Genomic DNA, 23,335 nt, shown 5'->3' with positions numbered 1-23,335 from the left:
TGGCCTCATCCTGCCTGGCAACAGTCCTTCTATTTTGTGTGTTTCCAAATAATTTCTGCTCTTAGAGTGAAAACAGACTGAATTTTCAGTGAGGGTGGAAGCTACAGTCGCTTCCCAGTTAACCATGGGGTTGGTGATGTTGGAGTTGCCTGGTGTCTGGGGAAGTGATGCTCTGTTTGGCACATTCTGTGTGGAGGCCTAAATGCAGAGAGCATGAGTTCTGTGAAGCCACCTTCTCTAGGCAGAACAGAGCTGACTCCAAACTGGAGAGAGGATTTAAATAGCTTCTTTAAAGATACATCTTGTCAGCTTTCTGGGATATGGGGGGGGCTTATTCCCAATGTCTTTTCCCCAGATTTGTACTTATGCTACTAGTGGGTTGTCACTTTGAGGAGATAGATGTTCTATAGAGCCTGTTTGGGAACTGCTTACTGCAGGATATAAAGGGGGAAGACATGATTGTGTTTCTTTCGTGTTAGAAATTAACTTTGTGGAGATGGCAATGCTGAGTTTCTGTGTTTTCTTTTCCCTAGCCTTTTGGCCGTGGAGCAATGCGAGAGTGTTTCAGAACGTAAGTATCTGCTGGCTTTATCTTTGTTGGCCTCCATGCAGTATTTTCTTCTGTGGTGACTGGAATTTCGCTTAGGTCTGGTAGAAATTGTGTAAAGTGCCGCTCCTGATTAGCTCCCTGCTATGCCTTTCTAAAAGGCATCACTGAAGGGTTTATTCCTGTTTGTGTGAAAGCACAGGGAGTGAGATTCAGAACAATCTCCGAAGAGAAGCCCAAGCAAGCATGATGCAGTTATCCCCTGAGCTTGCTTTTGAAAGCCAAGCTATTACCTGTACTGGACCTGCAGTGGGATGGGTAGCATGCAATCATGTCCACTTCCAGCAAGTATAATCAGCCTATCAATTAACAATTAATAAATGTATGCTATTTCCACCATTTCTTGCAGGCAAATTATTCAAAAAGTACAGAAGCAGGTAGTTTGTTTCTGTGTTCCTGGTGTGCTAAAATGCATTTGAATTTGATATGAGGCTGTGGGAGTTTGTAGCCTCAAGACCAACTTGAAACCTATAGTTAGGCAGAGAAAAGGGGAAAGAATAGTTGGATGGTGCAATCTCAACCCAGAAAGCCTCCCTCGTGAAGAAGGTTAATCTCCCACAGATTACTTTGGATCACATGTACCATCCTGTTCTGAGTAAGTCAGAGCCTAAACACTAAGAGTTACTCTTTCCAGAAGGTTAAAGCGTGGGGGAACACAGAGGAGGAACTTTGCTTTCCTTGGTGGGTCAGCAAATATGGTTGTGGGCATCAGCATCTAGCCATAAATCAGTTTATGCTAGAAGAGTACCCCACTCTTTCTAAGCTCTGGAAATTAATTCTTCCTGGAAAATGTACATGTGTGTGTTTAAGGCCACTCCCCTTTCTTTCCAGCTACAGAACACAGAGAAATTGTATTTCATGTCTGATTTCACTTCTGGAAAGAGATAAACTCCTGAATGGCAGAAATGTGATGTTTTGAACTTGATCAAAAAGGAGGAGAAGTAACCCCTCAGTCCTCCAGTTTGACATTGTTTCAGTGTTACTTTGTGCTGGTGGAAGTAACAAATCTTAGCCTGCTACATTGCTTTTAGCTCTTGTTTGCCAAGAGTAGTGCCATAAACACACTTACCTTGGCAGCTTTACCTCCTGTACAAAGAAAGTGTAACTTGTATGTGGGCTTCCTACTACTGAATTTTCCATAACTCCCAGTGGTACACTGATATTTCTCATCTGGAGCTTTCTCTTCTAGATTTTTGCAACTCTGCAAGTCTTTAGTCATGACAGTGACAGCATTAGCTGCACTTGGCTCAATGAACTTCAGAGAGTTTTGGCTTTAGAAGAGCATATGGGCTGGCTTGTTTTATGCAGAGAAATGTTTTTCTCCAGAGAACTGGAAAGGTTTCAAATCCTGGCTGGAATTCTTATCTCACTTGCTTGTTCCTTCTTTCCAAGGCCTTTTTTATAGCAACTGTTTGCCTATCTCTGAAGGAGGACAGTGTGAAGTTGCTTTGCCTTTAGAGTGTCCCCTGTACCAAGACCTGTACCAGTGCCACTGCTTCCACAGTTGAGGGGGTTTATACCTGTGTTGAATTAAGTTATGGGGGAGGGATGGGTGCAAGGGAGAGGAGAAGTGCTTTCTCTTTTGTGTCTTGTGTAAATGTATGAGGCTGCTCTAGGAAAGAAGACTGTATTTACTTTGGAATTCTTGATAACAAAGGGGGTTTTTCTCCCGTTTGACTTGAGTGTTTCATTTTCTGCAACCACTGAGTACTTAATCCATTTTTCAGCAGCCAGCAGATTCTCTGTTGTAAGAGTCTTCCCTCCCTCCCATTTTTGAGGGATCTGTGGGTTCAGGATCTGCACATCAACAAAAGTTAAAACCTGCACTGTAAGACCTGTCAGGTACAGTTTTCCTTCTGGGAGCATGGGGGATACTGAGTAGTCACCCCTGTGTGTTGAGAAGGTAGCAGTTTGGTTTTATCATCGGAGAGGGTTTTCTCCTCAGTTTGTGTTTGAAAGGTCACTCCCTGTTAACTTTTGCAGAAAATACTTGTTGACATTAGAGCAGGGTGTTGAGGTGGCACTAACCCTTCATTCACTGGGTTTGAGGAGAGAAGACAGGCAAAAGAAATGAGAAAAGGAGGAAGTTCTGAGTAGAAGTAGCTGTAGTCAAACCAAAGGGGTGCTTTGGTACGTCCCAACCATTCATACTTAATTTTACTTTTTCCCTTGCTCCCCACCTGTGCTTAACTTTTCAGCTAGGCTACCTAATAAATCACTGTGGGTAATGCTTATCCTGGGGACTGGCCCTGTCCGTGCAGACAAACAAATGGGAAAGATAAAATTCTTGGGTTTCCTTTCCTCAACATTTGATTTGTCTTTCAGGAAGAAGCTGTCCAACTTCTTACACACACAGAACTGGAAAGGTGCCTATAACTATGTTGCCAAGCAATACATAGAGAGTGTGGGCAGGGAGGTGTATTTTGAGGATGTCCGACTTCAGATGGAAGCAAAACTCTGGGGAGAAGAGTACAACCGGCACAAGCCACCAAAACAGGTACATTCAGAGATCTTGCTAAGTAAAAATGCAGTCTTGCTGTCCTGTTAGATTATTTCAAATTAATTTAGAGGGAATTACTTGTTCACATTCAATTAAACTTAACTGCTTAGATAGATTCTTCTGTCCTACTGTGTTTTCTATTAAACACTAGCTGATTTTTAATGAAATAAACCCAGAAATCGCTTTTTATTTCCAGAATTAGGGGCTGTGTGTTTCTCAATGTCTGGCTGTTCTCAGCTGTTGATTGAAGACCAAAATAAAATGGTGTTTGTATTGCTCTTCTTGATATTTGCTCAGCTGCTCTCGAGATAGCCAGAGATGTCACAAAATTTATTGCCGGCAGCAGTCTCAGCAAGCACTTAACTGTTAGTGCTCCAGGAAGGCAGATGATTAAATCCTGTAAACCTATCTAAACATCTAACTAGCACTGATTTTTAAGAAGAGCTGGAAACCTGAGTAACAAATACAGATTTCTGAGGAGTGGTCAAGAATTTTCCAAAAAATGAAGATACTGCGGCTTTGTTTCCTTCAGGTGTCTCAGGGAGAGTACTAGCATATTGTGTTAAGTGCACTGCATTAAGATGTATCAAGCTTACACATGGATACATGGTGGAGGAAATAGCAGATAAGGTCAGGGTATCAAGAGAAGTTCCCATCCTCTGCAGTAGGGCAGAGGACTGTTGAAGAGGTGATTTCACTGCTTTGCTGGCTGCATTTCTGGTTTTGGAATCCATACTAAACATTTTATACAACCTATGTAGCTTTGTGCTTTTCCATGCTGGTAAGTTGGTTAGCTGCTGGTCAAAGCTGGTCACTGTGTCATGGACAAAAACACCCCCAGCAGCAATCAGCTTGTTAAATGACAAAAAACTGAAGTGCAGAGATGGACTGCAGCACTCCCAGCCAGCAGCCCCTCTTTGTTGAGTATCTCCTTGGTACCCATCAGTGCAGCTGTGAAGTCCCTTTAATCTGCATCTGGTACCAAATGTGTGAGTGTGACTGTGACTTCACATGGATGGAGCAGGCAGCCTGTAGGAAGGTGCTGTGCATGCACTGTGCTATTTTGGTTCCTGCTCTTGGCTCTGCCACAGACTGTGTGACGTGTGACAAGACACTTGGGTCAAGAAGTATGCTTCAGTGTAGAGGCCTTAACAATTTAACAGCCAAAGTAAGTGATTTTCCATATATAGACTATGTGCATCGCCTTCCATGTGAGAGTTAGTTAATAACTGCCTGTCTCACAACAGCAGGGTGAGGTACAGAGTGAATTCAGTGCATGGAGAGAATCTAGAAATTTTAAATGCCATGTGGGAGAAAAGATGTAAGTGAAGTGAGAGTTGTGATGGTTTCTCCTTTAGGAACGTGTCTGGGAAAAAGGGAGGAGGTAAGGCAGGATACAGAAGTAGTTGAATGGTAAATGTCTTCAGTCCTTCTCTGAAAAGGCATTTCTACAAGTTGTACAGTAGTTACGGTATGTTTTACTCTCTGGGTATAGGTTTTTTGCAGTGCACTCTTGAGGCACCCACAAAAATAAAATAGCCAACATTTATTAAGAATTTTTCAGAGGGATTTGTGGCAGAAGTGAGCTGTTTTGAAGTGACTGCTTTAACTTACGAAATTCCTCCAATAACCTAAGAAGCACATGACTCTTTCCACCACCTCCTTGTTAAACAGACAGATCTTTGCAATTGTTCAGCTTCTTTCACTGGGAAAGTTTTCACAGCTGGAGTATTCACACAGACTTTGATCTGAAGACAGTATTCTGTTAATCATTGTTTATCTTCTGTCCCTCCCCAGGTGGATATAGTACAGACCTGTATTATTGAAATGAAGAACAGACCTGGGAAGCCTCTCTTTCATCTGGAACATTATATTGAGGGCAAATACATCAAATACAACTCAAATTCTGGGTTTGTGCGAGACGACAACATTCGTCTTACTCCCCAAGTGAGACTTTGTTAATGCTTTCCATAGAGTCTGCTGCAGGGAATTTCTTGGCTCTATCCAAAGGTCTTGCATTGCTGCCAAGAAAGGAAGGTGCAGACTTGCCAGTACATGCTGAATTTTTCTTTTTTTTTTTTTTTTTTTTCAGTATGTCTGCCTGTTATTTGGGGCCTGCTCTTTCAAGCACTGAGTGCTTCTTTAGGGCATTTCAGTGTCTGTTGATGTTAGTTGAGTTGAGCACGGTTAGTACTCTCTGGAAACCTTAATCCCTTTGACTGTAATTGCAAGCATGAACATATTTCAAACTCACTTCAAATAAGGCAAGAAGAGAGACCTCTCACGTACTAAATAGTCTTCTGGTGCCTTACATAACGTACAAAAGGAGGTAGCAAATACCCAAATTACTTACTTTTAAGAACCTGGGTTTTTTCAGCTACAACCTCTGAATAGGTGAATCTGGGTTTGTCTATAAAAATACAAGTACAGATTTCAAGTGATTCTTGGATCTCATAAAGTAACTTGAAAACACTGGTGAAGAATGTGGTCAGTGTAGCAAAGTAGTGTTTTACTGGGCCTTGAGAGTTTTGTTTTTTATATCTTTTTCCCATTTTAAGGTATTTGTCATGATGCTTAATATAAGCAGAGGGTTTATGTTCTAGGTTGTCTTTTATACACTGACTCAGTGCTATGCTTTTGCAGGTTGGGAACAAAATGTTCCATGAGATTTGCTGCAGTTAAAATGTTTGTCTATCACTACCAATCACATCCCCCAGGCCTGGCAGTGGTTTTTTGGACATCTTCCCAGAAGATTCCTAATGCTTTATGCCAAAGAGAAGGGCTTTTTATACCTGATTCTTGAAATGCTGCATTTAAAGAGTACAAATGTACATTTCATGATCTGATAGATGAATGTAGAGCCAGATCAGCCATTCAAGGGGACCTCCCACAGGGCATAGAAGGAGAATTTGTGGGCATTTTCACTTCCCCCCCCCCCCCCCAAAAATGTGGCAGAGCTTTGCCTGTTGGCAGAAGGAACAGTATCCCAGGGCTGCACAGCTTGGACATCTACAGGCACAACCAAGATGTTTATGCAGAAGTTACTCTGCAGTGGCTTCAGAGCCTGCTGTTGTTCCCTCTGCCAGACAGCTCCCCAATTCTTAAGGTGAAGACTGTAGAGGAAAGCAGAATCTCCAGTACAGGAAGGAGGAATAAAGTAATCTCGCCTGCCCTGCATGTTCCTAGTGCTAGTTTTCACCCTAGTTCTTTTAGCCCATCTCTGAGTGGGGCAGGTTGGAGAAATAATTACTACTTGCTTTTAGTCTCTCATTGCTTTTCATCATGATGTTTATACCAGTTATGTTTTGCCAATAGGGTTATCAGACTTCTTTGTCCATTTATAAGAGGTGAATATGTGTTGCTGTTTTCAGAAGATCAAGGGAGAATTTTCTCAGATATCATTTATGGTTCTTCCCAGGCCTTTAGTCACTTCACCTTTGAGCGCTCGGGACACCAGCTCATTATTGTTGATATCCAAGGAGTTGGAGATCTTTACACGGACCCTCAGATCCATACAGAGAATGGTACAGATTTTGGAGATGGCAACCTAGGTAACAATCAGTGATCCTGTTTCACATGCTAATGGGGGCTTATTTTCTCTGCCCAACCGTCTGCTGAGTAGCTGCTACCCAGCTGAGTGAGCAGCCACACAGGGTCTTGCAAGCAGCTTTGGAAGTTCTATTGTAAGGATTCCCTGAGGAGGGCAGCTGTCACACAAAGGCTTGATCTTGGCTCATGTCTCCTGGCCTAATCTTAACCAAACAAGTAATGAAATTAAGCAGCTTCCTACAAAGTGAAAGCAGTAATCATGGTCTTAATTTCCTTGCCACATTGCAGGAATGGATACAGGTGAATATGGAGAGAAAAGCCTTGCATATTTTCCACATGTCCATACATAAAGTTGTTCATAGGACACAAGTTTTGTAAGCAGGATCAAACTTGGGCATGTTTCTTAATGATGCAGCCAAATTAATTTATTAATATATCATTTGCATATGTAGCTTTTGTAGAGTTTGCAGACTTCCTTGTGACAGAGCACTGGAACAGGCTGCCCAGGGAGGTTGTGGAGTCTCCTTCACTGGAGACATTCAAAACCCACCTGGATGCGTTCTTGTGTGATGTGCTCTAGGTGACCCTGCTCTAGCAGGGGGGGTTGGACTAGATGATCTTTCGAGGTCCCTTCCAACCCCTAAGATTCTATGATTCTATGATTCTATGATTCCTTTCACTCTCATGTAGAGAGAGTGAAAAGCTCTTAAAAGTGTTAAAATGGAAGTGGTTTGAGCTGTGTGTGCTACAAATTACTTTATCTCTTCCTTTCTCTTTTTGACTTTTTAGAACATACTTTGGGAATTCTAGTTTTTTAATAAGTTGACTGTAATACAAACTTTGAGTAAACCATTTCTTCCTTTTTTTTTTTTTTTTTTAATACCACAGGTGTTCGAGGTATGGCTTTGTTCTTTCATTCTCATTTCTGCAACAAGATCTGTGAAAGCATGGGTCTTGCACCATTTGATCTTTCATCCAAAGAGAAAGATGCCTTGGATTGTAATAAAAAACTGCTTGTAAGTGCTCGATGAAAAATAGTGTAACTCATCAGTGTAGCTGGTTTATTCTAACTCTAAAATCCCTATAAATAAATCTGAAATATGCTAATTTGGCAAATAAAATGGCAAATAAACCCACCTTTATCACTAATGTTGTATTTTAAAAGGCAACAATTTAAAACTAACTTATCCATACTTGTCTCTGATTAATGCTGTAGCTTTAATTAATAGGGAACCTTGTAACATGTATATTTAGGACAATGGATATATTTGAGTGCTAAAATAATTACCTTTTCTCCTCCAACCTAGTTAGGGGAGAAATAAAGAATAGAACTTCTGTCAGTTTCAACTGATATTAGTGAGATGAAACACTTTGAGTGAAATTCAGCCCTAAACAGAATTCCTCCTGACTGTAAGAATGCCAGGACTTGAGATTTTGTCAGGGTGTAGAACTTGGCAAAGCAAATAGTGATGTATGTACGTGTGTGTATTTATACTCCCCCTTTTGTACAGGACTCCTAATAAGCATTCATTTTGGCTTATTTAGCTGCTTAGAATACAGAGAAGCATTATTGACTGGACTTTCTTGTTTGTTTCCCAAGGAATCTGCTCAAACAATTCTCCGTGGCACAGAGGAGAAGTGCGGCAGCAGCCGGGTGAGAACAGCCTCTGGCAGCCGCCCCCCTCTGCTCTCCCGCCTGTCTGAAACCTCTGGAGATGAAAGCATGAGTGATGTGGCATTTGACTCTCTACCGTGCTCTCCCTCCTCAGCAACCCCTCACAGCCAAAAGATGGACATGCTTAGTGAGTCAGTCTCGCTTTCCTTGGGATTTCTGAAGATTTGACAGTGCCTAATTTTATTTTGTTTGGTTTAAACACAATGTGTTTCATTTAGTCCAGAATACTTGTTTCTAGCATTCGCCTTTGAGCAGAAATAAAACTAAAAGTACTTCTATGCAGATAAGTAATACACAGATGGTTCTGTGAAAAAACTGTGGTTAAATGATGGTATCTAGAGCTTCCTCTTCAAGCATGTTTTCCTTACAATAAGAAGCAAATATTTTTCTTCCTAGATTGGCCTGTGTTCAATGAGGTAGATAATTTGGTTCACAAAGATGATGATCAGCTTGATAATCAAAGGGTGAGTGACTTTCCAATAGAAAATATAATTGTAGTTCCTTAATGAATGTGTCATTAAAGGACTGCCTGAAAGCTTTATTCAGCAAAAGCACATAAAGGTGCTCTGCCTGCTTTCACTGTAGCAGGTCATGTTGCCTGCATGTGTTTGTTCTAATAAAGGAAGAATGTTTTCTTTTAAAATAGGTTTAATTTTTTTCCCCTCCAGAAATGTATTTGCATCTGGTATATTTTAACACATAATTACAGCCTGTGTTTGTTCCCCTCCCTGCAAGCTGTGTCTTTGGCACTTGTGCCAGCTGCTGTGGTGTGAAAGCTAAATAGAATCCCTGTTGATTAGATCTCTGCAAATATTGGTACTGTGGGGTGTTGAACAACCTCACCTGAGGAGATTGCAATAAATTTGGAATGGGAATTTTCTAGTTTTCCAGCCTTAGTATCAGAGGCTGTCAGTTACTGTTTTAAATGGCTACCACTGAAGGCTGAGAAGTATATTAAGTGGACTCTTGGTTTGATGATGTGTGTGATTCCTTGATATTTTTTTATGCATCTAAGAGAGAACACAAACTTGGACTAAGTCCTGTTCTGTCTGTCAGAAGTGGCACAACATAAAATCATTTTCATCCAGTATATCCATCCAACATATCTCACTGAACCAGCAGGTTTCCTCTGTGGAAGACATCAAACTGAGGTCCTTAGAAAGGCTAGTGCTAATGCTGTGATTTTTTGTTCTTATCTTCTGCAGGACTTTGAAAATGGTGGAGACAGTGGGTATCCCAGTGAAAAGAGAAGTGATCTAGAAGATCTGGATCACAGAGAGAGGGTAAGAACCTGACTCTGGGTTTGACAGAGTTGAGCCTCTTCATACTTGAATGTTTCCACAGAAAAATCTCTCCTTTTTTTTTTTTCTTCTTCTTTTTTTCCCCCTTTTTCTTTTTATCCCTCTTGATCTAGACTTTGTAAGCAGAGGAAACAGTTGGAAAGAAATTTCCACATGTTGCAAAATTACTTACTCATCTTGGAAATGCTAATGATGGTTTTACAGGAAAAAGACAATTTGTAACGAGAAGCTTGATTTCAAACATTCCATTTGAGAGCATATTGTTGTGAGGTGTTCTAAGTATCCTGTATTGCATGTGAGAAATGTAGCCAGCTTCTTCTTGTAAGGAATCCATGAATATGATCTACTTACAGACTCTTTTACCTTCTCTACTTGCTGTGACTGTGGCTTGAGATAACCACAGAACATAATGTCACTGTAAGTAAATAACATGCAGCTTGAGAATTCCTGTGGGTTAGTTGGTTTCTCCTTTAAAATACAAACTTTTAAATAAGTGCTTTTTGGCCTGAATATCTTAATAAGACATTTAATTAGGAGATAGGAAAGAGAACACTACTTCCAAAGATAGTACTCCTTTTGTCACCTTTTAAGAGGCAGGTTTTTGTGTCATGCTATATCCAGTTTTCAGGATTAAGGCCTAGGTCGGCCAGGTTCTTTACCATTTCAGTACAGTTCTTTTTATATTGCGATGTCACAGAGAGAAGATAACCCCGTGGAAGCTATTTTGGTCATTGTCACTATTAATTTTGCTGGGTAGGAATAGTCTAGAGAGATAACTGGCACATAACAGTTGCTGCAAATTAAATGATGCAAGTCTTTACATTAACATAGGGCCATTCAAACAACAACCGAAGACATGAATCTGATGAAGACAGTTTGGGAAGCTCTGCAAGGGTAAATAAAGCAGAAATGTTCATAAACAATGAGTTTGCCAGTCATCTGCCATCTAACTTCACATCAATAAATCAGATGTCAGTTTTCCTTTCTTTTCAGCTACAAAATGTTTATTAATATTAACTTACCACTCCATGTTGTTTCCTGCTTTTCATTTGTCTTTCTTTTCCATATGCTTACGATTATGCACGGGTTTCTCACTTAGAAAAAAATTATAGTTCTATGGATTTTTTTTCTGCCTAACTAGATTATATTTCCTTTCTGCACGTTATTTTTGGAATTGGATCCCACACATGGTTGGATGTTTTTTTAAAAACATGCAGCATTTGAAATACATGACTCTAGCACTCTCCTCTGTGTATCTGAGCTAGGGGAGACCAGACCTTCTGATATGTTTTTGCAAAATATAGCTTCTGTGATAATTAGTTTCTGTAGCTATAAACTTAAACAACTCTATTCTGCAAGGAAAGAAAAATCAGAGCTTTGAGAACAATGAATAATTTCATTAGTTATGCTTTTCAGAACTTCCACGTAATGATGATATAGTGCTGTTACAGAAAATTGAAACAGCTTTAACAGACTGAAGTTGTGTGCTAGTAACCTCTCTTGTGTTTCCCATGTGTACCTCCAAAGGCTTTCATTTTGGCAGGAACGTTGCAGCTACTGTTTGGCATCCACCCATTATGTTGTAAAGTTGTTCGTTCTCATTTGTGTTGGATGTTCTGAGAAACACCAATGCATGTACCTGCCTATCATCTTTTGCATTGTTACTTCACATTTTTCTAGAGTTGTAGAATGCAAGCAGCATTTAAACTGCTTTTAACTGAAATTCTGTCTGGAAAAGTATGGGTTTATTGTTTTTGTGCATGGATAACCTCAGTGCTTGCAGTGTAACTATTCAGGTGCTTATTTTGATAATTAATTTATAATACACCTTTTATCTGATTCAGAACTTAAAGATAATGCTTTGCTTCACCTCTCTCCTTTATAGAAGATATTTGATGTTGGGATTAGAAATAGAAGGCTTTACTCTTTTCCTTTAATTAAGAATAATAACCATTTATTCAGCTACTAACATGATTTTGAAAGCTGTGTCTTAAACTACAGTATTTACTAGTAAGCAATAATATTAATGGAGGCTTTGATTCCTGGATGGTAATCCATATGAATAGTACAGAAATGTCAATTTTGGATAGAAATAATACTATATTCCCTATTTCAGATCAGTGTGGACAAATGGAATCTCTACAACTCTTCCAGAGTCCACATCCACCGACCATCCTGCGTTGCCCAAGAAATTCAGAGGCTCAATGCACTGGAACTTGAAAAGAAAATTGGGAAGTCAGTCCTTGGGAAGGTAGGATGGGTCTAGTAATCCTGTTCTTTCCAACTGGAAAGAAACATCCTGTATTTATTACTTACATAGAGGTGTTGCCCTGTGTGAGTTATTTGTGCAGGTGAAAATAAGTAACATCTCTATAGCTTTTTGTCCCCTAATCATAAGGGACATCTAAGTTCAGGAATCTGTGAATTCCATCTGATTTTGGACTTGTAACATCTGGCTCTTTTGGGAAGGACTCTGCTGTTGGCTCATCTGCTTTTCCAGAGGCATCACACAGAGAAGATAAAGTGGGTTAGATATGGTGTGCCTCACCCACAGACCTTGCAAACAGGAAAGGTTGGGCTCCTGAAAAATCGTAGCATGGATCAACTCTTTGTACTCCAGGCTATCCCAGACAATGCAGATGTGAATTAAGTTTAGATTTTTGTATGGGCTTAAGCCCACTCTCAAAATACACACTGTTAGATGCTCCTGAATATCCTGACAGCCTCAGACATTCTCAAATCTTTTGGTTTGAGAAGAAACCTGCCTTTCCCTTGGCGAGTGAGTGGAGAGATAAAACCCCTCAAAATCCCATGACATGTTTGGAATGAAATCCTGCCCTCACTGACAATAAAGGCTTTGGTGGTGTGAGGATTTTACCCTGGATAACATTTTTTATTTTCTGTGCCTCACATTAATTCCTTTTCTGTGAGGGCCCTTGCTGTACACAGAAGTCTGTGAGCCATGGTCACTGCTGGTTGCCCTGCTGGCTGGTGTGTTGGGCAGTTGCAGGCTGGATGCCTTTAACTACAACTCCCTTCTAAAGGTCTCCAAGGCCCTAGCAGATATCCTGGGAAATGCCCCTAAGACCTAGTGCTCTGGCATGGGAACTTGCTAGGATATTGCTTAGGAAACATTGATGTGGGAAGATGTGGCAGCTACTGTCTTGGTGAATTAGGACTTTTATCTCTAGTAGTCAAGTTTACAAAGCTGTTTGTGTCTAAGTTTATGGAACTGGAGAGACAGCTGCACCATGTGTAACATCACTTTGTGCCTGTTGAATCTGTGCAGGCACAAGTCAGGCACTGTGTGTCTGTCTGTTACCAAACTCGTCCTGTGCTCAGTCCCAGGTACACAAATAGCTTTAGTGAAGTAGTCAGCTCAGAGAAGTATGTTTGTGCCCAAATAAATGATGAGCACAGGGCTTTCAAAGAAGCAGATCTATACTTAATTTTTAATTTAATTTGTGTCTCTTTCCTGTGCAATTGCAGGTTCATTTGGCCATGGTTCGCTATCACGAAGCTGGGCGTTTCTGTGAGAAGGACAAGGAATGGGACCAGGAGTCAGCCCTGTTCCACCTGGAGCATGCTGCTGACTGTGGGGAGCTGGAAGCCATCGTTGGGTTAGGACTCATGTACTCCCAGCTGCCACATCACATCCTTTCTGAGGTCACTCTGGAGGTAACAGAAAGATCAAAGAAAATGCCAAAATGCAGAATTGTCCATTGTAAAACATAACATTAGAATAGGAGGAAACTGAGACAAAACAATAAGCATATTTAGGTGTTCTGTAGCATCTTCAGGTAAAATAGTTGACTGTAATAAAGGACTGGGACAAAGCAGCAAAAAATGCTGCCTGTTCCTGGTGTTACCAGCAAATCACAACATACCTTGAGGAAGTTTTTGAAGAGATCTTTTACTATTCAGCTTCTTAGCTTCTTGTGGCTGGGCCTGTTTTTCAGACATGCTAAACACTTGCAGCAATTACTGAGTTGGAGAAAATTAATTTAATGGTGGAGAAAGGAAGGGATGGTTTTACTTAGAAAGATGCACTTTAAAGGTTTTGTTTCTTTTTCTAGGATACAAAGGAAAACAGAAATAAAGGATTTGATTACTTGCTAAGAGCAGCAGAAGCTGGGGACCGACCTTCCATGATTCTGGTAGCAAGAGCATATGATACAGGTGTCAATCTTGGCTCAGACAGGTACTGTGCATGAGCTTATACCAAGGTTTCCCTAGGACAGCTAAGTTATTTTGCTTTGAAGTTCGTGATAAAACTCCCCTTGACTTCACTGGGAGTTGCATACTTGAAAATTGGGGGATCAGTGGGAAAAAATGAACACGAGTTGTTCTGGAGATGTAGTACCCTAAAAATAAGTGAAGAGCATTTACAAGTGCCATGTCTCCTCAGTGATTTTTGAAGTGCAAGGTTTTTTTTTAAGTGGGGTTTTTTTCCTAATTAAGCTGTGAAAGAAGATGTAGAACAGAAGAAATAGGTGAAGTCATAAAGTGACTATAGCTGAGATGCAGTCACATCAACCAAGTATTTGTCACAGTTGAGGTCTTGGAATGGAAATTTCACAGGGACATAGTTCTAATGCTGAAGATATGATTTTTAATTAAGGATGATTTTAAGACATTTTAAAAGGGTTTTATCTCAGAAAGTCTCTCAATTTGGCCAGCACTCCTATCTTGATAGGAAGGATAGGATCAGTGTTGTGACTAAGAAATAAAATGTAATTTGCCAAAAGGCTACACAGTATATTGATTTACATTTTTTATTTTTTTTTAGTTTTAGATTAATTTTAAAAGGGGACAAATACTAATTTCCTTAAGTACCAAATATAGCAGATTATGGTAGTGATACTTTACTATTGTAGCATGTCTTTGTTATTTACATGAGTTTTCTGTTTTACACTGCAGTGAAACAATTGGCAATGGTGAAATTTAAAAGAACATTAAACTTCTTATTGAAGTGTACTGAGCATTTCAAGATAAAAATTGCTGGCTTTAAAGTATTTATGAAACAAGACTGCACCTTCAGATTGTTTCTGAATCAGTTATTTTCACAAATAGAAATGCTAGATGAAAACCATACAACTGGTAATGGCAGCTCAGACTCAGTTCAGCAAGACAGTTCAGTCTGATCCTTTCTCCTCTGTAATTCCTGCATAAAGTGGTCCCAGCCTCATTTGATAGAGCAACCTGGTGCAGTGCAGAGTTGGTGAGCCACCATGAGAACATTTGCTTTCTTGGAGAACATCAAGGCTCTGAGAAGGCAGTGAGAAATTGAATTCTGACTGTCCAATGCAAAGTACATTTGTTTCCTAAGGTAGCATCTTCAAAAATTATATTTAACTTCAGAGAACAGGACTGGAAGGAGGCACTGCACTGGTACAATACTGCACTGAACATGACTGACTATGATGAGGGAGGTGAATATGATGGCACTCAGGATGAGCCCCGCTATCTGCTCCTGGCCAGGGAAGCTGAGATGTTAATGATGGGAGGGTTCCACCTGAATAAGGATCCTCAGAGATCAGGCAAGTCCTCATTTTGTTTCTGTAACTGGTAATCTTGTTTTCCCTTTGTTTTTCCCTCAACGTGTGCTCCAAAAATACTTTTCCTGCTTCAGCTGTTATAAAACCTACAGAGGGGGTCAGTACCCTCAGATTTGTGAATGAAGGCACAATGATGCTGGGTGATAAAAGGCTGAAAACAGTGAAATAAGAGATCTGGGCAATGCCAGGCAGTGAGTGGTGCCAGGTCCAATCCTATGATACACGGAGTCAGTAGCTAGCAACCTTCACTCTCTCTGAGGCCTCTGAACTGCAGGTTGCTGCTTGTATTTTGCATTACACCCATGACTCCTGGGCCCTACACAACATTGTCTTAGTTGTTGTAGGACCTACATGTTGGGTGTCTAAGTCTTACAGTCATCCTGGGTCCTGCAGGCTGGTTGTATTTCCAGTCTTTGCAAAGGCAGTGAAAAGCAACCACCAGCCAGTCATTTAACTTCAAACTTGAAGAGCAAAAGCCAGATTCCCAGGGGACCTAACTCTGCTGATACTATTAAAATACACCCATACATCCAGCTCTGTAGTTTGACCTGAATTTCTCTTTTTTTTTTTTTTTTCCTTTAATTGCTTAATGTTAAAGAGGTGTTTTTTCATTCTCCTGCCAGCATAACTGATACTATTTCCTCCTCCAGGTGAGCTGTACACAGAAGCAGCAGAAGCAGCAATGGAAGCCATGAAGGGCAGACTGGCAAATCAGTACTACCAAAAAGCAGAAGAGGCTTGGGCAATGATGGAAGAATGACACTGCAATAAAGCAGTATATATGTGTATATAAATTTTTATATAGACTTGCTGCATTTGCAGCTAAAAAGAACTATTTTATTTGTTGTTACCAGTTTCTTTTTTTCTATTTTAGTTTTCTAATTTTTTTAGGGGAGAAATCCAAATCTTAAGTGGTATGTAGCATGCCATGCCTTACTTTTGTTAGTGTTTTAAAGCTGTAATACAGATACACTTGAACCTTTTGTATTTTTGTAACTGTTAGATCTGAGGGGGTCTAGTTTTTTTTGGCAAAAAAATGAAGTTGGTATCTGTTTAGGTTTCACATGTCCTGTTTTTTATGTAGCAAATGATCAGTGTGTTTACATTTTTCTTCTCTTCCCCACATACAGAAGAACATTTTCCTAAAATCTCAGCATTTCTTCATCATTATTGGTGTATCTCACCAAATTTGCATGCAAATGTAAACTTGCCATTCAAGCATGCAGCTACTGATTTTAATAAGTAGTCCATTCTGTTGTGCTGGTGTCATTGGGAGCTTCTTTTATTCATCTCAGACAGAATCCTTATGGTTTGGGGAGCAAAGGGGAAGATGCTTCAGACTGGCAGTGAGGCTATTCAGGATGGAATGTTTTATTCATGACCAACATTCTGATGGAAAAATATGCCAAGTCCCTCATTCCTGACGAAGTGAGGCATCCAGCTACCTCTCTCATTTTCAAATCTTGCACCATATAATAACCTACGTGTATAAAATTCTACTTACATTTGTCCAGTGATGTACAGTAGCAAGATCTGTTACATATGGATAATCTGAAGTTATTTTTACAGTGACATCTCAATTCTCAGTGAAGCCAGATCATCTCATAAAATGAAAATACACTTTTCACCATTTCTGGAGGGATAGTTGAAAAGGTTAGAGAATGTTGATTCACCTATTTCTCTGTATAGAAAATAATTCATCTGTTTTAAATAGCTTTTTAAAGAGAGTTTTATCTGCTAATGGTCTCAGACATCAGTTAGAGAAAATTGCTTGTTGAAAAGAAAAAAACAGTGTTATCCCCAAATGTCCTGTTTCCATAATCCTAGCTAGTAATGGGAGGACAAATACATGGTGGTGGTTGAATTATTATTGTATAGAGAGAAGTTTCTTCCAAATCCAATATTGTATTCCAAAGCTACTATGCTATTTATACAGATAGTATAGAATCTGCTTCTTGGTCTTGGTTAAGACTTACTTTGTGGGAGATCAAGATGAAAGCTCTTGCCTCCTTGGCCTTGTGGTCTCCTGAGGGTTTGAATTGATACAAATAAAGAGCAGCCATGTGAACACCTGTAATAGTCACCAGCCTCACTTTAGCCAAGCTTGTAAAAGCATGCTTAAAATTAAGAAGGCTGCTTGATGATCCAGTTTATTTCATTGGGACTTCTTGCATACATAGCCAAGTAATGTTAATTTCTTGTAAAATGTAGAAACAGTTCAAGGAACAAAAATAATTTCTTCCCTTCCTGTGCAAGTGCCCCTCACTGGGCTACAAAGTTGTGCTCCCCATTTACCTTCTTTCTGGCAAGTTGGTCTTGAATTACTGTTTAAATAGTATCCAAGCATGATGACAGTAACAACTGCCATACCAAAAGAGGTGGTATCTTGGTGGTTAAGGAAATTGGATGGGAAGATTTGAACCCTTTCTAGGAGGGAAGGAAAAGTTATCCTTGGATGTCGTGTTTCTGGGTGGGTGCCGTAGCCACCAAGCAGTTGTGGCACCAATAGAGTGAGTAGCCTTGCAACACGTGGCCACATCTTGCTGTATGATGCAGGAGGAATATATATCTTGCTGTATAATGTAGTAACATAGTGCTTATGGCCTTTTTATTTTGTTTATGTTTTGAGAGTGATGATTAAGCTCTTCACCCATTAATGGAGGAATCTCTAATTCCTAGATCTTGGTTGGGCTTAGGTAGATATTAAGCTAGATACTAAAATAACCAAATTTTTTTTACCTAATATGCTGAAACAGAACCAGAGTTTGTAGGATTGCAGGTCAGGTGGATGTTTTAAGTGCTTATCCACAGTTCTGCATTAGGTGCCTAAAGCCTCTTTTGGATGTGGCCTTTTTGCTCTTTCAGTTCATAGCATTAAAATATTTGCTTTCAAGGAAAGGTGACTGTTCCATTCACCTCTGAAGGCAGCTGAACAGTCTGTGTTGTGCAGAACCAAGACAATGTAGGCACTACAAGAAATGCTGACACAAGGATTTGTTTTCCTCATAAGGTGTTGATGCTAGGTCTTAGAGATTTTCCTTGAGAAGGAAGCATGTGTAACACCACCACCAGTCATGTAGGAAGGAGAGGAGACTGAATGTGCCTGTCAAAACATGTACATAAAGGATCTGGGGTGTAATTGACACTTTTTGATGTAGTTTACTTTGCTAAATTTAGTAGTTGCTGAAGTTGCTGATAGTTCTTTTAGATCTGCTATGTAAATGTGGACATAGCTCAGTGAAAAAAGTATGGTTCATTCTTTCTTTGCAGATACTAATTTTTAGTGATGTAGGCTGCCTTCTGTGCTAAGGTGGTATCATATTATTTAGCTATGCAATAAATAGGACTGTCTGTAATTGGAAAATGGGAATTGTTTGCAGAAGTATGCACAAACTACAACATTCTTTTGAAGAGAAAGCCAATATATTTAGCAGACTTTTGGAATTATATTGCTGTATGCTGCATTTTTAATCTATTCACAATGAATAAATAAAAATCTGTATTTTTAAAAAATGTGAAAATAAATCTGAGGCTCAGCTTACCAGAACTTACCTGGGTTCAGCGTTTCTGGATGTCAGTGGGAATATTGCTTGGGTAAAGACAGTGAGATGGAAGCCTTTGTTTGTATGTCTGACATGCAAATACTGCTTGCATGTATCAATTACTTTGTCTGGTTTCATTCTGGCTGGTTAATAAAGCTGTTCTTTTTGTCAATTAGTCATTGCATGGGGGGGTTGCTTTTGCTTTTTTCTTGACAACTTGCCAAATTTCAGTCCAACTATTGCAAGCTTCCAGAAATCCTCAGTGTTGTTTCTATTATTCCATCCCTGATTTAATTAACTTTCAACAGTCAGGAGTAACTAACTGGGTGGAAATAATTACATGTGTACCAATAAAATCTGTTTTTCTTAAGAAAACGGAATGAATGATGTGCTGGTTTATTTGCATTCAATTACACATGCAGTGTCTGTAACTAATATGGGATAAGATGTAGGGACTGAAGTGCTTGTTTGCATTCTTATGCCTTCAGTCTTTGCTTAGTCCTGAGAAAAGAATGGAAATACTTGGCCTCTGGGATTTGAGGTGGGAGAGTTTTTTGTAATGACTATAGTGTGTAATGATGCACTGTCATCTTCAGTATGATTTATTCCCCTTTCTGTTCATGAACAAACTGTCTGATATTAGCCCTTTAAAACTGTTAAATCTGTGCTTTTACTGTTGCTTTTTTATTGCTTTATTTAGACAGCTATAGTTTATTATAAACAATATGAAAGTGTTCTCTAGCAAAGACAATTTGAAATAGCAGGGCATCTTCACTGTAATGTCACTGGCATGAAAAGTGAAATTTGGCACTGCAAGTCTTGCCTTCAGCTGCTGTCATTGAGAGCTGGAGTGTTTGGCAAGTGTAACAAAGGAAGTGGGGTTGGATCCACCAGGAAGCATGGAGACAGCCAACACTGAGAGTATAAAGTGTAAATAATAATATTGCTGTTTCCTAATTACTGGTCTGTGGGACTGATTTGAATCTCACTCTCTTCCCCACAGGTATAATTTCACTCTGAGAGCAGAGTGGCTGCTGACAGACAGGTGTAGTTTAGGTGGGCCAGATCAGGACTTCTCATCCAAATTTTAAAAGGGAGGATTTCGCTTCAACCTCAGGTTGGATTCAGGGCCAGTGCTTCCAAGGGTGAGTCAGGCTGCTTTCAGGTTTAAGTTCAGGAACATCTCTCAAGTGTCTCCCACTGCTGGGGACTTGAACACTTTATGGGGACAGCTCATGGGTTTGTAACCATCAGGCCTTGTCCCTAATCTGGATGTAACTGATACATGTTGGGTCCTTGGTCTTCCTGTACCATGAAAACAAGATGATGAGCCTGATAGCTTGTGTTGTATTTTGATTTCTCCTGCAAGCTCGTGCTTTTTTTAATGTGGAAAAGGTCCCATAATTCTCATCCTGTAAAATCATCACTGGTAAAATGAGAAACCTGGGGACCTAACTGCAGTGCTGTGTGCAGTACCCTGTGTCCTCTGCAGCACGGACAACTGCCTGGGGAGTGTTTCCCTAAACTTTCCTGCCTGAACAGACTACAGGCCATTTTTGCTGTGTGAAGCCAATTCAGATCTGCCCACGGTCTGTCCTCCCTGAAACTCTACAGCTTCTCTGCAAAGCCAGAGCTGTGGGAGGAGCAGCAACTGTTCTCCAAAAAAACCCCCACAGCCTTGTGAAAAGGCGCTGAACTGAGGGTGTGAAGCTGCGGCCGTGCTGCAAAAGGATCCCGTTCCCGCGTACACGTGTGTGCTGTAATTCCTCCGTCCTGGTAGGCGGTGAATGAATTTTTTTAAGCAAGACTCTGCAAAGCTGCAGCTTCTTGGTAGAGTCGTGTCCAGCAGCTCCTGGGGAGAGGAGCTGGCAGCACGGGGTGCTGCAGGGACAGGCGGGTGAGCTGGGGCTGTCGGCAGGGCTCCAGCAGGATGATTTCCTCTATCCTATTTAAACGGACTGTAGCATTAAATCGAGCTGCGTTAAGACCTGGCGGCCTGACACAAGAGAAAGTGGAATTATTCTGCAAACGCAACCCTTCGGCTTTAATTCAGGAGTGAGAAGTAGATTAATTCCCCAAGAAAATTTACCAAAATCTCAGACAAAACGTGAACAGAGGCTGCCAAGGGCACCGAGGAGGCGCCGGGCAGCTGCGGCGTGCCTGCCCTTCGCACAGGAGCCGCGCTGCCCCAGCCCCGCCGTGAAAAAACACCCCCCGAACCGACAGCCAAATGGCTTTTCACGTCGCCAATGCAGTGAGCTGTAGCTTTGCAGCGGAAAATTAAAATGCAGAGCTCCTAGACTATCGCTGGGGGTTTTTTTGGCCTTTCAGAGGATGCGCGGGCGGGGCCGGCGCGGCCACGGAGCCTGCAGCGCCGCGGCTGCCACGTGGCGCGTGCACGTGTACCCCCTGTCCCCCTCCGCTCCCTCCCTGCCCGCATCGCGCCGCTGCCGGCAGGCCGGGATTGGGAAATCCCGGCAGTATTTATTTTTAAGGTGGAAGGGGAGGTGCAGCGAGCGCGGCCGGGGAGCGGGGCCTGGCGAAGGGACGGGGCTGCCGAGGAGCCCCGCGCGGGGGCTGCGCTGCTCAAAAACTGGCGGCCGGCAGGGCTGGTCGGCGCGGTAGCGTGGCCGAGCGGTCTAAGGCGCTGGATTAAGGCTCCAGTCTCTTCGGGGGCGTGGGTTCGAATCCCACCGCTGCCAGCAGATCTTTTTCTGCTGCGCCAGCGGCAGCGCCCTCTGGCGGCCGCGCCGCCCCGGCAGGGCATTGTGGGTAGGAGGAGGGCCGCGTCCCCACGTGCCGGCCGGGCTGACACCAACATGGCCGCCGCCTGAGCCCGCCCGCCCGCCGCGCACCGCACCGGGAGCCGGCGGCCCCGCTGCCCGCCCCGGCCTCTGCCAGGTGGGCAATTGCGCTGCCAGTTTTGCTCCTCCCGGGCCCCCGCGGGTGGCGGGGAGCACGCTGCTGGCTGTGGAGGGGGAGGAGCGTGGCCCGGGCTGAGGTGGGCTTTGGCTGAGGTGGGCGGGCGGTGAGGCGAGGGTCTCTGAGGTGAGGGCTCGGCGCCGTGGCGGGCACCGGGGGCGCGGGGTCACAGCCCGGAGCCCTGACAGGAACCGGCGCGGGGCGGGGCCGCCGTGGCGGGGCCCTGGAAGGAGTGGGCAGGGGTCGGGGCGCAGGCCGCGGACCCTCGGCTCCCGGGGCCGGAGCTGCGGGCTGGCCCTGCCGGGACTGCAGAGCCGCGGCACGGGCCGCTCGGAGCTCCCGCCCCAGGGCTGCCGGCTCTGCGCCTCCCGCCCGGGCCGGGCGCGCGGCACGCCAGAGAGCACAGGCTGCCCCAGCGCAGCCCTGCCCCGCCGGGGGACGGGGCGCCCGGTCCCTCCCGCTCCGCCTGGGGTGGCTTCGTCTCCGCTTCATCACGCGTTCCGTGCGGGTTTAGGAGGTTTGGCCGTGGCCTCCCTCCTCAGGTCCCGCTTCCCTGCGCTCCCCTCTGCTGGCAGGCGCAGTGTCAGGAGAAAACAGGCTCCCAAGCTGCCAGAAATGACGAAGCCGTGGTCAGCGGGGAGCGCTGGGTGCGCAGGGCCCGCGGCCGAGCCCCTGCCCGCCCGGGCGCTGGGCTCTGGCACCGCGTCCGGGGCTGCCCTGCGCGGGTTGCCGCGCAGCAGCGAGCAGCTGAATCCCTGCTCCTGGCAGAACAGGCCTAGCACTTCACTACAGAAATACTGAGGTGTTAAAGAAAGGTTCCTGCTTAATGCATAATCTCTTAAATTCTGAAGATGTGCTTTGGTGACATCACCTCCAAAGAGAGGTCCTGGTGCAGAGGAGCCCTCTTTGGCTTCACTACCAGAAGATGACTCTGCAAAGCTGCTTGCAGTGAGCAAAGCAAAGAGGAAATTAAGCACATAATTGGGTCAAAATCGTAATTATCATAAATGGAAGCTGCATAAAAAGCTTCCAGTTTACTATATGCCATGGGCCACCCAAGCTAGAGGGCTGCTGCTGGGGCTGGGCTGAGAGACTCCCTACAGGAGACAATCCAGGTGCCAGAGGAAATTATGGTAGTGATTCAGGAAACAGCACTATTATCACTTTGCTGTTTCATTATATGTGCTTTAATGCACTGATGTGGCAGGAGTTCCTGGCCTTTCCTACCCATATATGCATAATTATACATGAAGAATATTTCAGATTTCAGTATAGGACTTGAGGGGATCCATTATATAAATGAATGAAAGGCTGGAGCATTTCTGACAGGCCTGGCTCAAAGTCAGTGTGTGTCAGGTGACGTGCAGATTTGCAGTTTTCCTCTTACGTTAGAGTCTTTGGTAATAAAAAAGATAGCTCTAGTGCCTAAATGCCCTTCTAACCTCAGACTGAGAGGTAGGACTCAGTTGTTTAATCAGTAATTTTTACAGTTCTTTAGCCACAATACTTTTCTTCACTGGTTCTAAATTGATGTTATGGGCAGCTAATGAGCAGTTTCTCTGATCCTGGCATTGGTCACGTTACAGAAGAAAAGATTTGTGTCTCCTGCTCTCCTGCAAGCCTGTTATAAAGTTTAATTATTTTTACGAATAACTTGCATTATATTTTGATTTGAGATAGA

The 23,335-nt window shown here is 42.6% G+C and overlaps 2 protein-coding genes and 1 non-coding gene across 12 annotated transcripts in view; all 3 read left to right on the top strand.

Annotated features, from left to right (window-relative positions):
* EEF2K (eukaryotic elongation factor 2 kinase) overlaps positions 1 to 19,107 on the top strand; it is a 32,510-nt gene extending 13,403 nt beyond the window's left edge. For all 9 annotated transcript variants that reach the window (XM_051632032.1, XM_051632026.1, XM_051632034.1 and 6 more), the window contains 14 exons: positions 534 to 571; positions 2,933 to 3,104; positions 4,905 to 5,054; positions 6,526 to 6,658; positions 7,545 to 7,672; positions 8,257 to 8,458; positions 8,728 to 8,795; positions 9,537 to 9,614; positions 10,464 to 10,526; positions 11,749 to 11,883; positions 13,122 to 13,310; positions 13,709 to 13,833; positions 14,994 to 15,172; positions 15,841 to 19,107. In XM_051632032.1, coding sequence (XP_051487992.1) covers positions 534 to 571; positions 2,933 to 3,104; positions 4,905 to 5,054; positions 6,526 to 6,658; positions 7,545 to 7,672; positions 8,257 to 8,458; positions 8,728 to 8,795; positions 9,537 to 9,614; positions 10,464 to 10,526; positions 11,749 to 11,883; positions 13,122 to 13,310; positions 13,709 to 13,833; positions 14,994 to 15,172; positions 15,841 to 15,950 — 1,770 coding nt within the window. In that variant the 3' untranslated portion in view covers positions 15,951 to 19,107. The remainder of the gene's footprint in view (positions 1 to 533; positions 572 to 2,932; positions 3,105 to 4,904; positions 5,055 to 6,525; positions 6,659 to 7,544; positions 7,673 to 8,256; positions 8,459 to 8,727; positions 8,796 to 9,536; positions 9,615 to 10,463; positions 10,527 to 11,748; positions 11,884 to 13,121; positions 13,311 to 13,708; positions 13,834 to 14,993; positions 15,173 to 15,840) is intronic.
* A 2,245-nt stretch (positions 19,108 to 21,352) lies between these two features.
* On the top strand, positions 21,353 to 21,434 carry TRNAL-AAG (transfer RNA leucine (anticodon AAG)). The gene has a single exon. It is a non-coding gene; the product is annotated as a tRNA-Leu (tRNA).
* Positions 21,435 to 21,542: 108 nt separating this feature from the next.
* The window catches only part of POLR3E (RNA polymerase III subunit E), a 29,779-nt gene continuing 27,986 nt past the window's right edge, over positions 21,543 to 23,335 (top strand). For both annotated transcript variants that reach the window (XM_051632163.1, XM_051632164.1), the window contains exon 1: positions 21,543 to 21,633. The gene's annotated coding sequence lies outside the window, so the exon portion shown is untranslated. The remainder of the gene's footprint in view (positions 21,634 to 23,335) is intronic.

The sequence above is a fragment of the Apus apus genome, chromosome 14 (genome assembly GCF_020740795.1).
Source record: "Apus apus isolate bApuApu2 chromosome 14, bApuApu2.pri.cur, whole genome shotgun sequence".
Classification (NCBI taxonomy): Eukaryota; Metazoa; Chordata; class Aves; order Apodiformes; family Apodidae; genus Apus; species Apus apus.
This window is presented reverse-complemented; position numbering and strand designations above follow the sequence as displayed.